At 42.5% G+C, this 23011-nt stretch overlaps 1 protein-coding gene across 1 annotated transcript; it reads right to left on the reverse strand.

The window, feature by feature from the left end:
- Window positions 1-902: 902 nt before the first annotated feature.
- SNX18 (sorting nexin 18) lies at window positions 903-22424 on the reverse strand. Its single transcript, XM_056325262.1, has 2 exons — window positions 20580-22424; window positions 903-3337 (listed from the first exon to the last, which is right to left on the reverse strand). Exons 1-2 carry the CDS (start codon window positions 22153-22155, stop codon window positions 3084-3086), a joined length of 1830 nt encoding a protein of 609 aa, XP_056181237.1. The 5' UTR covers window positions 22156-22424; the 3' UTR covers window positions 903-3083.
- Between the last annotated feature and the right edge of the window lie 587 nt (window positions 22425-23011).

Here is a 23011-nt window from a genome sequence, read left to right on the forward strand (position 1 = left end):
TCCTACTGATCTAAGCTGGGTCTTACAACACTTATAAATCAAGCATATGATGTCACTGGGCCCTGCAAGTGGTAGAAAGAATCTAGAAAACATGTAGAAGTCTAAATAGAGGCAACTGTCTTCTCTGCAAGTATGAGATGACAAAAGGGCTAGAAAATGTACTGATCTAATTATTTTACCAAGTTCATAATTTCTAAATAGAAACCTGCAATTTGAACAGAAACATTATTCACACTCCATTTGCTGGTGATTCCAAGTAGGTATGTTCCTCTGATGGGTTCATTCCACAGTTTTCATTGGATTCAGCACTTTAACAGAAACCAGTATCTCAGTGGATCTTCTTGCACCTTTCAGTTCAACCTCTCTAATCCCCAACAAGTGTAGCAGATACTTACTACTTGTCGACGCAAAAACTGCAATGCATCAAAAACAAATTACAGGAACGGATTAAAGCAAAGGCATTTACCATTATGCTAGCGAGATAATTTGCTTTCCTTCACATTTATTTATTTAAAAGGATTCTGTTAGATTTCCTTTGATGCTTCACAAGTCCCACACAATATACATTCATTTAACTGTAAAGTACATGCAGATCTCAGATCACACCATCCAGTAATCTGTCAGTCATGAGTGGTCAATGCCATACTTGTTCCAAATAAAATTAAAACCATATAGTGCAGTTACATTAACCGAGTTTAGGCTCCCTACATCAGTTTAACTCCAACCCTACCATGAGTAAGGAGAAAAGGAAGATGTTAATATAGATGTAGATTTGAACCTTTCTGAACTCTGCAACAATTTGGATTCAGGATTCCATCAAGCTTTTTTGGTACATCAAGTTTAACCAATTTAGCACCCCCACTCTCCCACCACCCCAAAAATTCACAAATGAGAAGGTGTGGTGAAGGCCATGACAGTTTATTTGAGAAAACTGTACCTGTCTGGTAATGTTGTATGTATACATATCACAGCTTAATTTCCTCCTGGACACATACATGTCATTAATACTAACCCCTAGAATACTTCAACCAGACTAAGATCGATTTCTGAACAGGTCTCAATACCTCCACACAAAATTAGTTTGATTGTGGTCTGACCTAATTACTGCAAAGACATTTAATAAAACAGTATCAGGCCTAAGCAAACATAAGCCATGGAACTCAGCTCAAACCTAGCTCATCACTATCTCACACAATGAAATGACATAAGGGAAGCTGCAGTACTGCTGCAAAGAGCCATTAGGGAAAGTGGTGAGTTTTGAATGTAGAACAAGACACCATGAGAAAGATACAGAGCTCGTCAGCCCTATGAATGTGGTCCTTACTTTATGGTCAACTTTGTTGTTTGCAGCACTCCTTTAATAGCCTGGAAACGGAGCCTTTCCTCATTGATGATCATTTCTTTTACAAACACTGTTTCTTTCCTCTTCATTATTCTGTATTTTACTTCTTTGAGTATGTACTAGAAGCACTGCCAAACACAACTTGCGCAAAATAGCAATCTCCAAGCATTTGGGGATGAATCTTAAAATCAAAACTACATTCCTGCTTTTATTCCTCTAAAACAGATGTGTGGGGTTAAGCTACAGAAACTCACATAATCGAGCAAACAGAACTGCACTTCTCTGCTGCACAGGTGAGGAATGATTTGTACTTAAATGTAACTGTTGCGCTTAACTTCCTTTTCCAGGCTTTCATTTGTTTAAGCTATCTTTGATTAATTTAATTAAAACAAAAAAGTAAACATTTTGCTTCCTTGGAAGGTTTTGTCATTTTTGTTTAGGAGAAAAAAGATAGGATAAAAGAAACCCTCTTTCATACTGACCTATAAGAAGGAAACCAATAGGTAAGAAACATAGACTTAAATCAAGGAAAATAAGCCAGGAAACTCTTTAAAAGATAGTGTTTACATATATATAAATGCACCCTGCTTGTCAAAAATATTTATACAAAAATTAAGACAATTGTTAATTATTGAGTGTTACAAACATAAAAATGCCACCTGTTTTCCAAGTCAGTTCAGCCATGACTTATTTCAGATCATTTGTATTACTGAACATCCCTGAAAATTTGTAACTTAGTAAACTAATGAATCACAGTGGAGTTTCAACTCAGACAACTGGCAGTGCAGATGCAAGTCTGAAGTTAAAACTGAATCAGCAACTGAACAATGAGCAGATCATTTAAAACTTAAAAAAAATGTTCCAGCTACATAGCTTGCATTCATATCCCCTTGATAAACATAATTTTATTAGGCTAGCTCTTCAAATTTTCACGCACAGTAAAGCTGTATACTAAAAAAAAAGCAAACAACAAACAACTCCTCACTGTATTATTCATTTTGGAAAGGGAATTAAGTGGTGTATTTTTGTATATGTGCTTAACATCGTAGTACATGTAACAAGTAGTCTCCATTTGCAGAGAAAGTGTGAATAGATTTAAGTTCTTCTTGAGCCAACATTTGTTGTAAGACAGTACTTGCTGTGCAAACTGGATGGCAGCTGATTTTTTTCCAGTCAATGTGAGGTTTCATAATCAGTTTCTACATAGGCATCAACCCTTCATTCATTCAATCATAAAAATCTGACTTACTAGAAAAGGAAAAATAGAGTCTAAAGGCACAGAATCATATAGCTGCTCTAGTAGGAGTCTGTAAACAGAGAATTGTTTGAATTTAGGAAATCCAAATCTAGGAAAGTAAAAAGGCATCTGAATCAGGCTTTTATCTAGCCAGCTTCCTTAAAGACCCAAAGGGTTTTGAGGTCTACAAAGTATGCACTAAAATACCGTATTTCAAAAAGCAGTAAGGCAAATAGTATAATCATTATTTCAAAAAAGTTACAATGGTAGTGTAGGCATACACAGTATAACTTAGTTACAATGTGTCGTACTGTTTCTACTACATAGCCCTATAACTGTTTCCTTTCTATATAACTGGAGATCAAACTGGGGTTCCAGGTGAACACACAACCATCCTTGCACCACCATCTACCACTGGCAACAGTTCTTCAGCAGCAGCAGCATTTGCTCTGCTGCCTGGGTCATGTTCATGCGTAGGGCAGTCCACAAATCAAAGTCCAGAGATTAAACACTGTCATACTTGTGAAGAGCTTCTTCTAGCTTTTGTGTCACTTTTTGAAAAAAGAGTATTTGCTGTTGCAAGAAATGCTGCATCTGTGATTTAAAGTCCCTCACACGGATTTTGTGGAAATGATTAATTTCCGCTAGGGTTGCAAAAGAAATAATGTTACAGCGTTCTTGAATGCCCTCAGCTTTTTGGAGCTCCATCTTGCCCTCTTCCACATGCCGCTTACTCTCCTTTACTTTGGTAAGGGCTCCTGTGTAAAGAACAAAACAACATAGTTGAACTGTGAGCACAATGTAGACTTGACTACTGTAGTTTAACAAGTGATTTAATAACGTTAAGGATTTGTATAAGGCTCATTCCAAAGATATTTATATGTGTGCATATATATAGATGTATGAATAATAAGAAACAAAATAAAAGCTTTTTTCATATAAAAAAATAACAGAATAGTGAATCTTTTTCTTTAAAAAAACACACTTTTTTTAAGGCTCTAGCTTGCGAAAGTTAGTAAAACGTGTCTACTTCACAATCTTAACAAAATCAGATGGCATCCTTCAGAGAACAGCTGATAAATATACCAGTAGTGGAAAAAATGAAAGCACTAGAAAACTAGTCAGATCAATTTAAGCCTACACAAACACCAGAAAAATAACCTCAATAAGAAACTGGATTTTGTGAAGCATCACTTTTCCCAGTCTTTGTGAAACATCAAAAAGTAAATCTGAATACAGAAAATCTTGCCAATACACCATTCTGCTTTTATGCCACAGATACCCCAAAATTAATTATTGAGTACAAGAATCTAAAACTTTATTTCAAAGTCACAGACATCCAGGTAGACCTAATAAAGCCCTGCAAGAGCTAAAATAAAAACAGACCAAAAGAATTGACAGTCCTCCTTCTCCAAATAACTACTGAAGTACACACAACCTACAAACCCCAAGTATCACCTAAACAGACTACCCAAAGCAGACTCATATGACAGAGTACCAAGGTATGTCTTAAGGCATTCATTTTCTTGGACTCGATTTCCCATGTAGCAATTACTTTGCCTTAAATATAATAAAAATAATTTTAAAAAAAAAACAAAAAAACCCCAACAAACCAATCAGATCAATACAGCTTTTATAGTCTCACAAGATGCTAGGCCATTTTTTACATTCTTTATGATCACACTTATGTTACTTCTTCCTTCAGCTTCGCAATGCCTTAACTCCCTTTCCTTTCAGATTACACTTCTTGCACTACACGACTGCAGCTCACTGACAGGACTCCTTTTACGCTGCCTTGAAGAAATTCTTTTCCGTACCCTCTACAGCAAAACTAGCCAGCAACCTAACAGAGAAACCTCTTTGCCTATGTATTCCAGGGGGACAACCTCCACTATCTGCTGGGGGAGTGGGTTTGTCTTCCCGTCAGCCTGAATCCAGATGTCATAAACAGTGAAAACGCAGCTCATCAGCAGTAATACCATCTTCTGACTGTTCCCTCCCGTGCCTGTTTAACAAGGCATTTTGAATGTGTCTCCCTCCAGCACCCAGACCATCTCAGCAGTTCAGACCTGGAGCATGACCTTGTGCACAGATGCGTCTGGGTTTGCTGCACACACAGCTGGCTGGGAGGCAACTGGGGAGCACGGCCATGGCTCACCACATTTCTTTCAAGTGCTTCTCACATTCCCCTGCCTGCTGCGGCTCATCCCTTGCCCCCCTGCCCATCTACAGTCCCTCACCAGACAGAAGCAAGTTCATACATCAGATGATATGGCAGACTTGGGGAAAAATAGTGTGTTGCATTTCTGAAATTAAATGGGGGTTGTGTCTTGCATTATAAATAAAATCTGGAATTTCTAAAAGAGAAGTATACATGACTTTTCTCCATTTTCATTTTTAGAACCAACTCGTTAACTGTTGAGGTGGTGTTTTTGATTGCAAACACTTTGAAAATATTCTCTCTGCTATCAGTACTCCTCTACTCTTAAAAGTCATATTTTTCTGCTTAATTTGCATTTAAGCTGTACTGTACATGGCATCTCCTGTCTGCAGTCCCGGTACGAGCTCTTAGTTGTGAGAGTAAGAAATTCCCCTCTGGTGTGACATACTTGCAGAAAGACCATATGGACGATCTTCCTTTTCTTTTTTGAACTGTGGCAGGGAGGTTATTAACAAGGCAAGCACAGACTGCTGGCTGCATGGCCAAGGATGCTGGTATGTGAGTGGCAGAGGCCACACTCGAATCTGGTATGCCAAAGAGCTGTCTGAAGGCCAAGGGCAGCAGCTCTCCCCAGGGACTGTGAGGTGGTGGCAGCGCTCCAGACTTTCCTGGCCCCTGCTGCATGCTGGCATGGTGGCTAAAAGCTTGGCACTGGGTTGCTTCAGCTGATTGACCTCATCATCTCCACCCTGGCCCAAAAAAACACCACAAAAAAAAAGTTTTCCACATGCAGTGGTGCCAGCAGTGGGACCACGCCAGAAAATCTGTATTTTACCCTCTAAGGGTGGGGAAAGTGTGTGTGGGAAATAAGGAGTGAGGGATCTGCAATGCAGGGAACGATCTGAAAAATATTTAAACCCTTCTTCTGAAAAAAGGATGCTTCTTTCAACAAACAAAACGAGGCTTAGCAAAATTTTTCTCTGCATTCTGTGGGCATGGCAGGAATCCATGCACGGCTGTGAAAAACTGAAATTTGGGACTTACTGGAAGCCAGATGGAGATGGTTAAATAAACATGACAACTCTTCAGTTGTGATGTGGGAAACAGCTTTAGATGTTATTTCTAGAATGTCCAAACTGGAAAAAAAAAAACCCTGACATGTACAGCATCAGCAGCTGAAAGCATAACTAAGTTCTGGAGCAAGTATAATCTTCAAATTATTTCATATCAATAAAAAACATGTACTACCAAACACTAAAGCCCTCCAGACTAGACATACTACGGATTATGCATTTTTTGCCATTAAAAAAAGAAAGGAAGATTTATAATTAGTGAAAGGAATCCAAGGGGAAAACCTGCAACCATTAACACTGCTCTCTTAATGCATATATATTCACACTGGTCCTACAGTGGGATTTCCTTTGAAACCTAGACAGATTACAACATGACATCAGCAATACATGACAAAAGCTTATACACATGCTTAAGTACAAACCAGCTTGTCTTTTTGAAGTGCCTTTGAATAAGTGTTGAATTATTAGTAAAACAATTAATCTTAAAATAACTTAATAAAGGGAAAATTTTAGCTTACTTTAGGACAATCAAAAGAACTTTCCCCAAACACACAGAAAAAACTCCCATGTGCTTTATTTTAAGACACAAGTGATTATTTGTTCTAAAATGTAATTTTATTTTTTTTCAGCATCTACTGAAGTTGGCAAGACTTAGTTTAGTAAATCTTAGAAAAGTCTTAGTTTGCATGGCTTTGCAAGCCAGCTTTGCTAACAGTAACATACTACATTTATTCCCAAATTTTCTCCAAACACTTCTCCATAGACTAAAGCCCTTTTATTTTAACTCACATGAGCAAAACTCTGAGGTGAAGCAGAGATTCATTGATGTCAAGGGTGCAACAATCCAGGCAGGCTTCTAATGGTGAAAGGCGGGAGGGGGACAGTGTGAGGGATTTGGGGAGCAAAAAGCAGCCCCTTGTGTGCATCCCTGCTTGCAAACAAGGGCCTTTCTCGGAAATGCCCAAGTAGGGGACAGGTCCCATGGTAACCTCTAATGCCTCCCACCCACAGCTCTTAGCCTGCTTCACCCCTGGCTACACCATGAACTCCTGCACCTCCATCCTCACTGATCTGTCCATTGCCCTCAGCACCTAATCCAGCACGTCCCTCTCCTGCTGCTGCCATCACAGGCTGTTGAGGCTGAGCAAACCCCCTGCAGTCTAAGTACACCTGCAGAAACATCTTCTGGTTTCTGAATTTAATTATGTGAATGTCTAGCATTGCTTTGGACAACCCAAAAAAGCAAGATATGTTTAAAAACCAGAAGCAGAATTATGGCAGCCCTAGAAAAGGCTAACACATATTTTAGGGAAAAGAAACAGAAGGAGCCACCTCCTAATACATATTAGCTCAAGGAGACCTCCGGCTGAATACGTCTGGGATAAATATCCACCAATGCACTGCTTCCAGCAGGATAAAATACCTAAAAATAAATTCTTGGGTTTCTTTATCTCTGGCTCTACAGATTCTGTAAAGTCTTGCCCATGCATTTAAAGCTTCTGGTCCAATGAAAAGACCTTCTGTCAGGAGATCGAGTCCCAATGATCAGGACTAGCTTTCAAATAGCAAGGGGGCCTGGGTCAAAGATGCTGCAAAAAGGTGTGCTACATCTATTTCTGTTCTTAAAGGTGGGGAAAAGCAGATGCGAATGCTGTTTTTCATTCCCTGAAGCCTGATGTTAAACAGACAGTGGTGCTCACTGAACGCTGCTAAGGGCTTAAGGGAAACTCACAGGTTTCAGCACTTGTTTTCAAGCGTAAGATTAGACAACACAATACACATGTTTAACAGAGGACATTTAAAGTAATGTGCTAGCAGCCAAGAAGACAGGAACACGGTAAAATTCCTGCTAGAAATAAACACTTCCAAGCTGTAAAGCGCACAATACAAACAGCAACTTAAAATGGGTGATGAGCAGTTATCAGGAAAAAAAGAGGTGTATTGAGCCAGTAAGCTGCCCATGCAAACGTGGTTGCAACAAGGCAGAGAGAGTCATATACATTGCGGAAAATGAAATAAAAGAATTTCTGAACCTGGGAGCACTCAAGTTTGGGTCAAACAATGTGTTTTCACATCACCGGCACTTTTATTACACTGAAAAGTGCTTTGAGATTGTTTGAAGAGTGAACTAAGAGTGGGTTTTGAAACTGTACTTGAAATTGTACCCACTCTCCCTCCACACTGTAAGTATGTGTGTATACATGTAAACCCATGCTGGTGCGTATGTGTCTCCAAGCTCTACAGCTGCACGGTATGATCAGCCTACCAGCAGCCAGCCCTACACTGGTTCTTCACACTTACTGTACATGAAACAGACAAGCTGCACCCTGCAATGTGGCAGAAGGCAAAAGCTGTGGGGCTCAGCTCACGAACGCTGCAATCAGGACTGCTCTTCATTCAACTCCTTTGTCTCATTTGAAGCCAGGTCTGCCCGGCCCCTGCCAGCATGGGCAATCAGAAGACAAAGAAGAGCAGTAAATGCTAAGGGTGTACCATCCTCCTGCTGCTCCGTTTCCAACTCTTCTCAAAATACCTGAACATCAGCTTTTGACTGCCGCATACAGGAGTCAGGAGTGAAACGTCAGCTGTCTCTGAAGCTCATCCAAATAACGACAAGCCAAGAGAAAGGGAATTCTTCAGGGCAGGAGCCATTTTTTGCTCTGCATTTGTATGGTGCTTACTACAGTGGACATCTGTTTCACAGCTGGGCTTGCTCGATTCTTAAAAAACATGAGCAGTAATTACTGATACAGTTTCTGAAAAATCATTGCTGTAGCAGCAATGGTTTAACTGCATACAGTAATTCTGCATATGGGACAAAATTCAAGTAAGTATCAGATCAACACTGCCAGAGCATAGCACTTGAGCAGCAGTAAGTATCTGTTGGAGTCAGGGAGGTCCGTGATTCACAGTCACTCCCAGGAACACGTATCATCATTAAGTCACCAATATATCAATGTCGTCAGCATCTCACTCCAAAATACTGAATTTACAAACTCACCCAGCTTGTAGTAGCCAACAAGTTAATGTTTCAGACCCTCTAATTGTAATGACCTTATCATTGCAGTTCTTAAAATACTTCTTTCACTTCAGTGATTAATTATGCTATAACAGAGCAAACAGATTTCTTTCACTAATAGTGAAATAACAGTTTACATATATGTCAGTTACCCAGCAAATATTCATGTTCATGTTACTCTGCACTTTGAGTTAAAGAATTATTGTAAAACTGCAAAGGGAACAAAAGACGACATGGTGGGGGGAAAAAAAGGTGGTCCTGTGGTTGCCCTGATGTCTTACAAGTTTGTTATCTTCTGAAGTACATTTCTAATGGAGCTGGGGCAGGGTGGGAGACTGAAGCAGTGAAGTAGGTGCCAGCCCAACAGTATATGCTGCTCCTCAAGTGCCTTTGCCGCTCTTTGCCTTTCCCCAGCTGGCTCCAGCACTACCAGGAGGGAGATGAGCACTGGCCAGCACGCTGCTGGCGTTGCTGGTTGTGCTGCAGGTGAGAAGCAGTAACTGCTCAGAGGGACAGAAATGAAGCACCTGGCCACCAACTCCTCCAACCACAAACCTGCACTTAGATTCTGTCTGTAGACTCTATTCATAAAATGATACTGAAAAGGACAGCAGCCATAAAAACGGCAGAATGGGAAAAAACAGAGGAGGGTGATTGTTCTGGCCTTGTTATCAGTGGTAACTGTGGCAAAACCAAAGAGCACCATATTCTTGAACACCACATTTGACAAGTCCCCAGCCAACAGGCTTCAGTGCAACAGCAAAACCTCACATCGAAGTCCAAAGGCTCCTATGAGAGACGCTTCCCTCACAGGAAAGGACAACTAGGGTCAGAAACACGGTGATCTTTGAAACAGCCAAGTTTGACAAAGAAAATTTCTCAGCAGTTGTACCTCACAAGTTTGTGCAAATGAAATGATCTGTGCAACAAACAGTTTTTCTTATTTCTACTATCAGAAAGCTACAAAATAAAATATGGTGCATTACTTTCTAGTAAGTAAACCAACGTACATTTCCACACCATTTGTATGCCTGTCATATTAAATGGTCTAACAGGAGGTGTGATGTGTCTTTCAAAACATGCTATTGAAGGGAGAGCTTTGAACTAGTCTAACTCCCTTTGCGTTACTTTTATTACAGGACACGGTTCTAAGTATGAGACACCATCTCTAAAAGGAAAGGAAAAAATGATACATTCATTATGTAGCTTTCATCAAAGGACACAAAAGCAGAAAATGCAACCGGAAATGTTTTCTTTTTCCTTACCTAACAGTGAGTTTATTTAACTACATCTCTTTGCTTAAAGATTTGAAAAGGCAAACCCTAGGTAGCTCATCTACATGTAGCACAGTTTTGATTTATCCTCCTTCTGACAGAAACAACTGTGGAGGAAACAGCATCATCTCTAATCCAGCAGACTGCTGCCAGAACAAGCCTGTCTACATGGCTGTCCCACTTACAGCAGATCTAGCAAAGATGTTGTTACAGGACAACTCAAATGACTAATCCAATAAAAAACTGCATTTGGCCTGGAGGGGACGGAGATGGTGCCTTAGTTTTATCAATGGCGTAGTTATGTGATCCAGCTCAGCCCAGGGCTACACAATCATTAGCTCCAACACAAGGGAAGTTGCCGAAGCACCACACAAGATTACACATAACATGAAATCCTACTCCAAAAAAAGCCCCCAAACTTCCCCCTTTCAATTTAAACTGAAACAACGAAATTGTGTGCAGCAGAATAGAGGTTTTACTGCATTGACAGATTATTTGCTTACGAATGCTCTGAGCACAGATTAACAAAAGAAGCCTACATTAAGATTCTGCAAATTCTTTACATTTTCTGGCCAAGATTTAGAATGGAAAACAGCGTAACAGGAATCTGCTTGAAATTAAAACCAAAGGACCACTCCAGTAAAGACTGAACTGTAGAAAAAGAAATGTCAGAGGGGAAAAGTACCATTACAGTAATTAATGTAGGAATGATTTGCTACTTTAACATCTGGTTTTACAGATTTAAACATTAAAAGCAAGTGATCTTGACATCAAAGGCAAAATGATGAAATCACTTGTTCTTTCTGAAAGTGCCAATACAACAGTTTTCAAAACCAGTCTTTCTAATTCAAAGATGATATTCTTCTCCTTAAGAGTGCAAAACTATTTTAGCAATGCTCTCTTTTCCATAGTGAAAGTTAGAAATATATAAAAAAACATATCAAATTGTAATTACTTTAGTATTACAGGGGTTTTTTTTCATAGATGCGTGAAAATGGCTTTAATGCTTTCAGAATCTGCAGTCTAAAGATAGTTTAGAAAGTGAAGTTTATTTTTTATTACTTTGTTGTCCACTGCTCGACCCCCCCCCCAATAAAATTATGCCATCCTACAAATCTAGGCTCATAAATTACAGTACTGTGCTAACATCTAGGTTAACATTGACTGCAGGATTATTAACATCAGACAGATTTTTTTCTTCCAGTTACCCTGTTGCAAAGCTCGCCGAAAGCTGTCACCCAGATATATTCTTCAGTTCAAGATGGAATCACCTTCTAATCTACACAATCCAAATATCATGCACAAATAAAACAGTCTTTATTAGAGATTTCAGAAACTTAATTAGTTCTAACCTCATCTGGTGGTTTTAACATGTATGTTGATTTATTTAATATAAAACCGATTAACAGTGTTAGAATGCAGTGTCAAATGTCACTCAATTTTAAAGAACTACCGGAGTAATGGATACTATATATGTCTAACTAATCTTTTTTAAAAAATTTAAATGAGATATTTAAGACCTGATTGGACTCACTGTGTATACATGCACCAGCTGGTGTACAGAAATGTAGGAAAAGCATACACAGCCAATTTATTTAGGACTTTTAATACCTCTGCAGGTTCAGAGGCTCTCAAATGCTCATGCTACTGACAGCTATTTAAATTATCATATTGGCAATGTGCACTTCCTTTCCAGAGTCCCTCCAAGGAACTACAAGCTTTGGTGTGCAGCACCTCCAGCATTAATGTTTTCTTGTGTCATGCTACTTCCACACTGCTATGCAAGAAACAAGCCATAGTTTGCCCTTGACACAGCTGGTAACAGGAGGTGAGAGCAAGACAGCAAAAATGAACGAAAGAAACAGAACAGAATTATCATTTATTGCACCTACTGCATCACACAACACCATTATCAAAACAAAAAAGCCCATACTGCTAAGTAACTGCATGTAAAAACTGCAAAATCGGATGGAATTTTCCATTCAAATCTTGAATGCAGTGACTTTAAAACTAATGCATCTTCAGATGTATTGTACACAAACTGTGTTTTAAGCAAACATATGACCCCATTTCAGCCACTGAAGTTTAAACTGCGTTCATGAGGAGTTCTGACTACAGGTACCTACAGCGATGTCTGAAAGGAGGCCAGTCAGGAATAACTTGGTCTTAAAATCCAGCTAAATTGTGTATATTGCTGTCCATTATCACAAACATAGCATTTTGCACCACAGCCTGAGAGGCAAACATTAGGTAAGGCTAGTTTTGCCCAATTCTAAGGCAGTCTGTATTTTTCGGTACTCACATGTACCATTTACAGAGTTTTACTTTTCTATGGCTTCAGCTGACGCTGCAGACTGGGAGGACAGAAAGGAGTGAAACAAACTAGACTGATCACTAGAAACACGGCACATTTGCCTGTTAGAAAGCCAGTCATGTTTTCCAGGGTGAATGCATTAAAATTTAAGCAATTGCAAACTGCGGAAGTACCAAGAGGAAACCTCTCAGTGATTTTAAGTGCTTCTTACTAGCTTACACCTAAATGGGGCATTGAAGATGCTTTTAAGACAAATCTGTTTTTCCAGAGTTTAAGTTGGTCTATCACAGTTTGGTTGTCATCACTACTGAACACTAATTCTCCCAATTAGGATGTTAAGAAGAACAAGCAGTTTTCTATTAGAATGATGCTACAGACTTAACAGCTTTTGTTAATACACTGTTCATAATGCTGACTTCAAGACAACAATCTAAATCAAAAATGATGCTTTGCATGCGTGATATAAATTAATTTTCAGTGAAACTGGTTAACTGCATAGGAACAGAAATGTATCCTCTCTATCTATAGAAGACTAATATCAGTCAGGGCCAAAATGGATGTAAGTATCATTACATCAAATGGTAACTTCTTCAAAATTGTTGCAGGATTCATGGGATGTGGGTGGGCAGCAGAAGACAAGTAACACTGCGTATCAATATACCATTATCAAGAGAAGCAAGTATAAATGCAGGTTCCACCAACGCTTACATCCTTTCTTTATTGGGGTGCAATGAAGAACCTGCTTTTGGATGTTGTTCTCTGTAAAGGCTAAAGGGAAGCAAAGAGTGAGCACAATTTATGGTGTTTGTCCATCACCATCTGCTAAGCTCAGCTGCTGTCCTAAGATGAGCAAATACAACATGCATAGACAGTTCAACATAAATTCATATGAAAAGAGTTGAGATCCAAATGAAATGCAGATATCACTCCATTAAATGCTCTCTCTTAGAGATCTGAATGCTGTAGTATCTCTGTAAGGACAAAACGAAGTAGACTCCTTTTTGCAAGCAGAATATGCAAGGTAAACCATCAATAATGTAACCAATTAAAATATATTATATAATACAAGACAGAACATGTGAACAAGAGCTATACATTATATATTGTTATGTTAATTAATTTAAAACTGTAAATCTGTAACTTGATTAACTTACTATATTACTATAGTACATATTATAATATACAGATAATATTGTTTTATAAAGCAGAAGAGAATTGCCTGCCTTTTTAGGATGAAGTGATCTACTGCTTTGAGTTTGGGCTTACATAAAACTTAAAGCAGATTGAAAATGTAGCGTCATTATCATGGTACTTGGTAAAATGGGTATTTCCTCAGTAAATTTTCAGCCAGCAGAGCTAATCATGCATATAAAGACTGAAATTTGTAAGCCTGAAAAAACTAGAATAACAAGTTGCTTTTCACCATGGGGCAAAAAAGCAATGTAAACTCCTAGTCATAGCATGATCTGCTTTTCAGTTACGAAAGAACTGCATGTAGGCATAAAAAGGTAGTTTAGTTCATTACAGTTACAGGAGTTGTTCACCTGTGATGTGCACCTACCTAAAAGAAAGGCTGAAACCATCACGCTTCTTGCTGCTCTGCTACAGTAACAACTTGAAGTCACTGACAAGAACTGAATAGACTGTTTAAATGCATATTCTAATACTGATCTCACATGATTACACTCCAAAATTTACACACTTTTCACTAAATTGTTTTTTCCTTTGTTTTATTTAAAACCTCACAGCCTTCGTGAAAGATATAAATAAGATCGTGTAGAAGTGTTTGCCATTTGTTTGCTCTAGTCTATAAGACTGATAAGACATGTTTTGGGTGCTAAGCCAAATATGATTTCATTTTTTACTTAGAATTTTAAAATTCTGTGCTATTTGTACAAGGCAATTTAAAAGAAATAAGGTACCAGCTGGATGAGTTTATACAGTCTGCCCACATTAACTTGGCATTTTAACTGTTCAAACAAAGTCTTAACAATGAAGTCATGGAAAGACCTGGAAATGCTGAAACATGTCCTTGTTTAAAAAGTGACCTGCAAAATAAAAAAAAATTGGCCAGCTTGTTTGGTTTTGATAATGTGGTTACATAGACTTGCAAGAACTCTGAGAGCCACTTTCCACTTTCAGTCTACCAATTCTTGTCTTCCCTGTTTGGATGGAAGTCCTTTTAGCAAGACCTGGAGCTCTCAGCTGCAAAAGAACCATTCACTAGCTGGATTCTTCCTAAGCTTCAAGCTGTAAAGGTATTACATAGTCTTTGAAATAAAATTACTTCCTCTTTCTACAATATGGTTTTTAACTCCTCAGTGTCTACCCCCTCTTGCTGCCCACAAGTTTTTCCCAACAGACAGGGCCTTGCTGCCTGTGGTGAGCAAGCACCCTTAAGAGCACAAGAGGTGATAATGCACTGCCTGCAGCCAAACCTACAGCTCTGATCTCTGATCAAAACTTCTCCAGCCTGTTGGGACTAAGTGGGCAGTCTGGACAGACCTTCTGGTGTGCAGTAACACGTGCAGTCCCTCCCCAGGAAGGAACAGTTACACTCTTCCTCTGCTACCAGCTGTTTTTGAAAAAAAACACCCCAACAACTCACTGAGTTTTATCAGCTGCAAAATGTTTGTCATCAAACGTGTATCGTATCAGGCTAGCAGGTTTCAAAAGGTAACAGGAAAGAGAAAGACATCACGACTGCATGAATCTTGCTCCCTTATAAAGCTAACGTAAGAAGAGATTGCGGAGGGAGCAGAAAAGAAAAAAATAATGATCATACTTTAAAGAGACTTATGCATCTTTTAGACAGGGAAGAGAAGTCCTTTTTTTCGCCCTCTTCCTGTTTAACCTTCTTTAAGTAAGGCTACCGCTCAATTTTAATATTGTTCATTGTTGTCTTCTGATTTCACAAACACCAAAGATGCTATCGTCCTATACAATTTCTAAATGTGAAGATTCTTTCACATTTTAACCATCTAAAAGTCTCAGTTTCCTTCAGGTTACCTTCAGATACTGGGAGGCAATACTGGGTGACTCAGCAGCAAGCAGACAATGCTGTATCATCGCTGTAACAGCAGTGGGGAGGCTGACAGGGCAAAAAATACAAAGTCATCATGGGTCAATCCATCCTTTCTCTTCTAAGTCCTTAAACAGATGAAAAGTAGGTATCCACCTCTTTTTACTGTTGTAAGGGTCATTTCACAAGGATTAAGTGCCTAGCTTTTAGCCAGTGGCTACCTGAGTTGAACGTCAGTGCAAAGAGGGATGGGAGTGGAGTGGGTGAAGATGAAAAAAAGGACAAACAAGGATGGAAAAGACATGTCTGCACAACAAATTTAAGAGGTTAGAAAGAAAGTACGAGAGAAAAGCACTCCTTTTACACTGTGATATAAAATTCTGGGTGCGAATTTTGATGTCTGATTTATTTGTGAATACACATACCCCTCCTTCCCCCTGCAAAAAAAATATTGCTGAAAATGTTATGGTGTTCCAGGTTTTAATGCTGTTTGGGGTTTTTAAATGCATTTCTAAGTGGCATCTTATTTTTGCCTATAATTTTTATAAGATATTCTAAAAACACACCCAGCACATTCTTTAAAGCCACTGTTCAGAATTAAGGTTGCTTCAGTAAATAAGATCATTTACCTTATTTTACTTTGTTCACAGTGATCAAGAAGCAAAAAAGCCATTCAGCTGTCTGTTTAAATAATTCTCTTAAACCTTGGCATGCAGAGGAAATGGAATTGCTGCCTACACCTTAGAAAACATTTAAACCACTTTCTCAAATCTGTTTTGCAAAAATCTTAACCAAAAGTTTGTCTAGCACTGACATCATAATGTTAAGAGAAAGGGGAAATCTGGAAAGCAGAGATGAAACAGCAAGTTAGCATTTCTTCCACTTTCAGGAATCACATGTGGCCAATTATATTAATTCCTCAAACAAAACTTCAAAGAAAGAAAACATGTAACTTCTCTACTCTCACTAAGCAAATATGAAGACAAGATAGGCAGACAAACATGAGCTTGAGCTAGAGTACTAACACACACTATCTCAAATTCTCACATGTTCATAAATTTTCTGAACCTGCATGGACCTGCAGTGAGCATTTATGTTGAAGACTACTGAAGAGGGAAGATCACAGTTGAGAGCTCTACAGTTGAGTGAAGCTCCAGCGATTAATATTTAGGGATGCTTTTGCCAAGAACGCCTAGGGAATTTCCACAAACAGACCTTAAAAACACAGAAAGGAAGATATTATTCATTACAAATGAAGTTTGGAGCTTGCCCTTCTTCTCAAAATTAAAGCAACTGAATCTAGTCTTTCTTGAAAAATACTCCAGTTGTGCAAAATTACGGAAGTGCAGCTTAGTTTTTGAGCCTACTAAACTTCATGTTCTTCATCTACAAACGCTTTGCCAGAGGCTAAAAGAAAACTAAGTATATCTGTCTAACATACTTGGATCTTCCACTCCAAAAAACTCAGGTACGCACAGGAATACTTTCATGTAAGCATTTCAAAAGCACTAGGTTCATAGAAGTATTTGGGTGCTTAGATGCTTAGGACACCATTCTGCCATCATCTAGCCTTACAGGTACCAGTTGCCCCCTAACTGCTTAGTTTTCCAAATAAAACCTATAAAACAAGTTATTTGTAAGAGATGTATGCCTTGGGGCTGATACGCTCTGTGCCAGCCTCAGTGTGACTCACAAACCAAGCACTTCCAGATGGAAACGTGGGTCTTCCAGCTTGGCACATTCTTCGCTGTAGGGCTCAATCCAATGAATCTTCAGACCTGAACTGGAGCATGCACAAAACTGGGTAAGGTCTCTCACAAAGCACCGACAAGTTACTCCTCAACTGGCATGTGGGGCAGAAAAGTTCAAATTCTCCCTCTGCCTCTTCTGGAGCAGGAACTTTAACTCTTCCTTCCCTCACAGAAAATTCCTTAAACACTGGGTGCTCAAGACAAAGGAAGCTGAGGGAAAGGAATCTTTTAAAATCTCCCACTGACATTATTACCATTTCATGAAATATGTAAAATATTAGTAAGATAATAAACAGTTTGGAAATATTTCCATAGTCCATTGCTTCACCTGCTTTACACAAGCGACCAAAATGACAATCCCTTTCTGTACATTCCAGGCCATGTATGATGTCTTCAGCAGAGGAGGCTGAAACACCTGGACCCCAGAGCAATTAAAATCACAACAGTTAACACATCTTCCTGCTAACAGGCACACAGCGGGTCTTACATGGCTTTGGTTCATAATTCTAGGAAGAAAGACAAAGCCCAAATGGAGGGAAATTGTTGTCTCTGACTTACAGAGTCCTTTTTGCAGAAGTTGCAGAAATGATTAAAAAAACCCAGACATGCAGACTTCTCAGTCGCTACCACAAAACACACTTCCAAATCACATTCAGCAGCTGTTCACCTACCGGTCTGCAGCAGAGCAAAACCGCAGCAGGACAATGCAGTTGAACATTCTACCCCACAAACATGGGCACCTTTTGGGCACAGCTGCCTTTATTTTTTGGTTTTTCTAAGATCTAGGGGAATACAGAAATGGAGTCTAGAAAAGGCCTTGGTTTTTATCCCAAGTGGACAATATATTTGCACTACGTAGAAAGCAAAGGAGAACTACTTGTAACTTCAGACTTCATCTTTTTAAAGGTACAGCCATGTAAGCAATGTATCAATCAGGCTGCTGTTTCTACCACTTCTATGGGCACGTTGGGGTCATTCTACTGCACAAATAAGTTGTACACTAGAAAATAAAACACACCAACTCTATTTTTCAGATGACCTATTATCACCAACAGATACTTGTTTAGTCTATACAGACAATAACAATTCTCAAAACTGCCAACCATCGCAGAGAGTAAATTTAAAAGAAGGCTCTTACAAGGTAAGAGCCTCAAACAGTTCATATTTTCATCTGAAGTTTACAGTTGGGAACTGAAAAGTAATACCTTGATACAAGTAACTCTTAAGAGTAATAAAACAGCGATGTACCGAGTGTAGAAAACATCTTCCTCTCAGCTTTCCTCCAGTTTTCCTGTTTTGTTATGGGTTCGACAACAAACGCATAACCCAGTCCCAACCCTATTCCTATCATGAACATGGACACGCAAGAGATCAACCTCCAAGCACATGCCATTTTCTGATGGCAAGTATGTACCAGAGGCAATACTGTGCTGAAGGCAGTGTCAGCCCACAGGGGCTGGAGCACGAACACCTGCATGCAGGCCGGCTGCATGTTCCTCCAACAAGCTCCAGGACTGAGCTCTGGCACAAAATCAACTCTACGTAAGTCATGCCCATGCACTTCTCTAGTGGAAGCTCATTTAGACCAACTTTCCCTTGTTCAGCAACGTAAACCCAACCAGTAAGTGCAACTGGGTTGAGTCAAGCACATATCTTATTATCCCCAATTGTCTCTTCAAAGTCTCATCTCCAAAAATACGGCCGTGAAGAACTCTATATAGCTTTAAAGCCTCAGGATGCATTCTTTAAACAGTATATATAATCTGCTGACTTTTTCTACATAATAAAAAATATTTCCCATTAATTTTTTCCAGAAGCTTACAGATAATCCTATTATTAGTTGACAACTCACTTTAAAATGCCCCCAAACATGAGGCATTGCCAAGGCTACCCTTCTCTCCAAGTCTAAAATAATTGAAAGTTGTCATCAGAACACAATGCCACAGCAGCTAGCAGAACAACTCCTCAAAGGTTAGACTGCACACTTCCCTTTTCTCTTCAAAATAATAAGAAGATTGTTTAAGTTTCCACTCACAATTTTCAAGATCTGACAGCAGAACGGAAATCTGACTTTAATGCATGCAATTTTTATGAAAAGCTTATTTCTTAAGTAACAACAAATTGTGCATTTTGTACCAACTCTGTTTCCTCAGATTTTCCCAGCAATAATGCATACACCTCCTGGAAGCCTGCCTTTTTGAGCTATTGAGAAAACTCTTCCAGTTCTTTTATTGTCAAACTCAACATACTGTTCCAGACGCAAAAAAACCCTGGAAATGTCACTTAAGGATACAAAAACCTGATTCACCATGGGTGACAATTCAAGCTCTGCCTTTTGGGATGCAGAACACTGCTTACTAATACCCAAAATAATCTTCAATAAAGTTAATGCATTTTCTCGGCTAACTGTTAAGACACACCCATTTTTGCAGAGCATGTGTGGTATTTTCTTGGTCTTTTTTACAGCCCCAACGCCCACAATCCCCCCAGTCTTCGAGTTGAAAACTACAGGTAAGGAACATAACCGCAAGAATGAGTGATGGGCTAGTCTATTCACAATAGTGAAGGATATATGAAATCATACACACATATGCAGTGCTACAGAATTCTATTTATCTGCACAAGCATCGCTAGTTACATAGCAGATGGTCCCTTAATTTTTGGAGTTTCTTTCTCTCTGACGGATCACAAAGCACCATACAAACAGCAATCTGAACCTCAAAATCATGTTTCAGCTAGAAAGATGCTGAAAGGGTAACAGGTGAACAACACCTTTTTATGATAATAAGGGCAAAAGATGAACAACTCCAGCTAAGAACACAGATCATTATTCTTTCAATTCTTAAAAGAACGTTCAATGTGTGGCTGAAATGAGAAATCCCATCAGTTTTAAACATCTCATCTGACTGCCTTGACGCCACAAAATGTACACACCAGCGTTGCGCACCTCAGACAAGGTGGTCAATCTGGTGACTAACTGCATCTTCAGATTACTTTGTATTTGTTATCTGCTAGATCAGAGATTTAAGATATCTAACATTTATCAGAAAGTAATAGATGTTTTCATACCACTTGATTTCCAGGGTTTGCAAACAAGCCCATTCACCTTTAACGTATTAGCAGTATAGGCAGATGTGGTTTCTTTCAGATACAGGGCCAAATGCAGCAAGCTCTAACCAGTAAAGTTCCCAGCTATGTCTAGACCTTTGGCACAAAATGAAAATTGTCACCGACGTGTTTTTTGTATTTTTCGCAGCAGTTTGCCTGAATAAACATGGAGAGATTTGACCCAAGGCCAGCAAACCAGACACGGGGCAAATTTAGCCCCTGCTCCCTACACCTGATACATAAAACTTGGTTTCAGTAAACAGGCAAGGGTGTATTACCTTTCTGGACGTGGATGATGTCTGGAAAGTTGGCCAAATGCCCCTGATACAGCGCTAACAAATCCATCACAGGGTCTAGGTCCTGCCGGGGCTGATCTGCAAAGAGGTCCCCGATGGCATCGTAGGCTTCTGCAGTGAAGGCTATAGCTTGGTTGAGGCCAGCCGAAAAGGCCTGCTGGTCCAGCTCAAACGCCTGACTGAGGCACTTGAAGGAGTGCCCCACCTTCTGGTATTCCTTCTTGAAACCAGTGACTTGTTTGCGGGCAAACTCGTTGGCTGTGTGATTAAGCTGCAGGGCGCTCTCATCCATCTTCTTTGTGAAGGCTTTGAAGCCATCCACCTGGCTTTCCACCTCCTGCAAGTCCAGGCTGGCCCCAGGACCTGTAGGGACACTGATGGTCAGGAAGAAGTTGGCACCCACCATCTCATCTTTCTCAGCCTTGCGCTTGCCTTGTTTCCAGGCCTTCTCATCCGTGCTGGGACAGGTGAGGAAGTGCTGGAAGGCATCGCACTGAGCCAGCACGGGGTGGCTGCACATGTGGTCCATCCACCAGGCCAGGCCTTTGCGACGTTTGGAGATGAAGTCCTCCTCAAAGCGGCCAGTGGCCTGCTTCTCTGGCAAGTGGGGCACGGAGATGACAGGGAACTTCTCGGCCAGGCGCCCGTAGAGCCAGTCAAAGTGCTTGTAGCGGCGGTGCACCTGCTGCCCGGTGTGGCTGGGCACCAGCTTGTAGGCGATGTAGCTCTTCATGCCCTTGAACTTTGTCTGCTTGGTGGGGTCCTCAATGGAGCACTGGAAGGGGTAGGGGTTCTCCTGCCACTCGGGCCCCTGGGGGCCCAGCACCACGCACAGCTTGTCCCCATCCTTCACGAAGCCCGACGCCTCGCCCAGCACGAAGGCCTCCCCGCCGGACTTGACGAAGGTGGAGAAGCGGTTGAGGTTGCGGCTCACGGTGGCCGAGCTCTTGGCGCCGCCGCCGCCGGGCGGGTGAGGGTGCGGGTGGCCGGCCGGGTGGCCGCTGCCGCTGCGGGAGCCCAGGGAGAGCTCGGACCGGGTGGACAGGCGGTAGCGGCCGGAGGCCCCGCCGCCCGCCGCTTCGTAGTCGGGGTAGGAGCTGCCCAGGGCGCCCGGCTCGTCGGCTACGGTGGAGCTGTCGTCCCAGTCGTCGTCCCAGTCGTCATCGCTGCCCTGGCTGGGCTGGTAGGAGCCGCCGTAGGGCGCCGGCGGGAAGGGGTACCCGGCGGCGGCGGGGGGCTGCGGGAAGGGCTCGGGCGCCGCCGCCGGCGGGGGCTGCTGCGTCGCCGGCTTGAATGCGGCGGGGGGCGGCAGCGGCTCGAAGCCGCCGGCGGGGAGGTTGGCGTAGCGGGCGGGCGGCGGCGGCTCGGCGGCGGGGGCGCGGATCACCTGCACGTACGAGGCCGGGAAGAGGCCGCGGTCGCCGCGGCTGTTGACGCCCTCCAGCCAGCCCTCGATGTCCTGCTCGCTGCAGAGGCTCAGCACTTCGTGCTCCCGCAGCGAGATCTCCCCCGGGTTCTCCGACCTGAAATCGTACAGCGCCCGGGCCCGCAGCGCCATGGTCCCGCCGCCCCGCAGCCACAGCCCGACCGCCCCTGGGGGGGTCCCCGCCGCCGCAGTGCCGCCGCCCTTCGCCGCGCCGCGCCGGCGGGGCTGCGGCAGGAGAGCGCCGCGCCCGGCCTCTGCCTCCGCGTCCCGGCGGCGGGGACTGCGGCGGCCGGCTGCCCGGGCTGCGCTCTGCGGCGGCGCGGCCGGCTCGAGTCCCTGCTTCACCCCGGCGGGCGAGGCAGGGCGCGGGGGCCGGGCCGGGGGCCGGGCCGGCGACCGTCCCACGTCGCCAGTTTCGCTAATCCAGAGCCGAGAGCCAGGGCGGAGGAGCCGAGCGCAGAGCGGCCGCCCCCATCGATGGGCCCGGCCCGCCCCTTCCCCGCCCGCCCCCTGGCGTCCGGCCGGCGGCGGCGGGTGCGGGGCTGCCGCGGGTCGGTGCGGCTGCCGAACGGCCCCGGCTTGAGTGCTTCACGCGAGGTGCTGCGGGCGGTGACACCTGCGCCTTCAGCCTCTGCGAACCCGGTGGCCGATTTCCCCGAAGGCCGCCGGGAACCCGCGGCTCGCGCACGCAGCGGCGCCTCGCGCCCCCGCGCCCCTCCGGCAGCCCGCGTGCGCCGCCGGGGCTCGGGTCGGTCTCCGCGGCTGCCGCGGGGCTGGCGGGACGGGCCGCTGCCGCCGCCGCGCCGGCATCGCTTCCCGGCATCCCGCCCCGGCATCCCGCCCCGGCATCCCGCCCCGGCATCCCGCCCCGGCATCTGCAGGGAGCGCGCCGGGCAGGTGCTGGGGGGGTTGCACTAATTCTGGAGGCCTTCGTCCGGCTGCTTGTTGCTTACCATGGGAAGTGAGGCTAGCGTTAGGAAAGCGTGCG

Source organism: Falco biarmicus, chromosome Z (assembly GCF_023638135.1).
Source record: "Falco biarmicus isolate bFalBia1 chromosome Z, bFalBia1.pri, whole genome shotgun sequence".
Lineage (NCBI taxonomy): Eukaryota > Metazoa > Chordata > Aves > Falconiformes > Falconidae > Falco > Falco biarmicus.

Excerpts from the sequence above, each read along its gene's own strand:
- SNX18 (XM_056325262.1), bottom strand. The coding sequence starts at position 22,155 with ATGGCGCTGCGGGCCCGGGCGCTGTACGATTTCAGGTCGGAGAACCCG. Across the intron at positions 3,338-20,579 it reads CATCATCCACGTCCAGAAAG|GAGCCCTTACCAAAGTAAAG; the intron begins GTAATACACCCT and ends TTCTTTACACAG.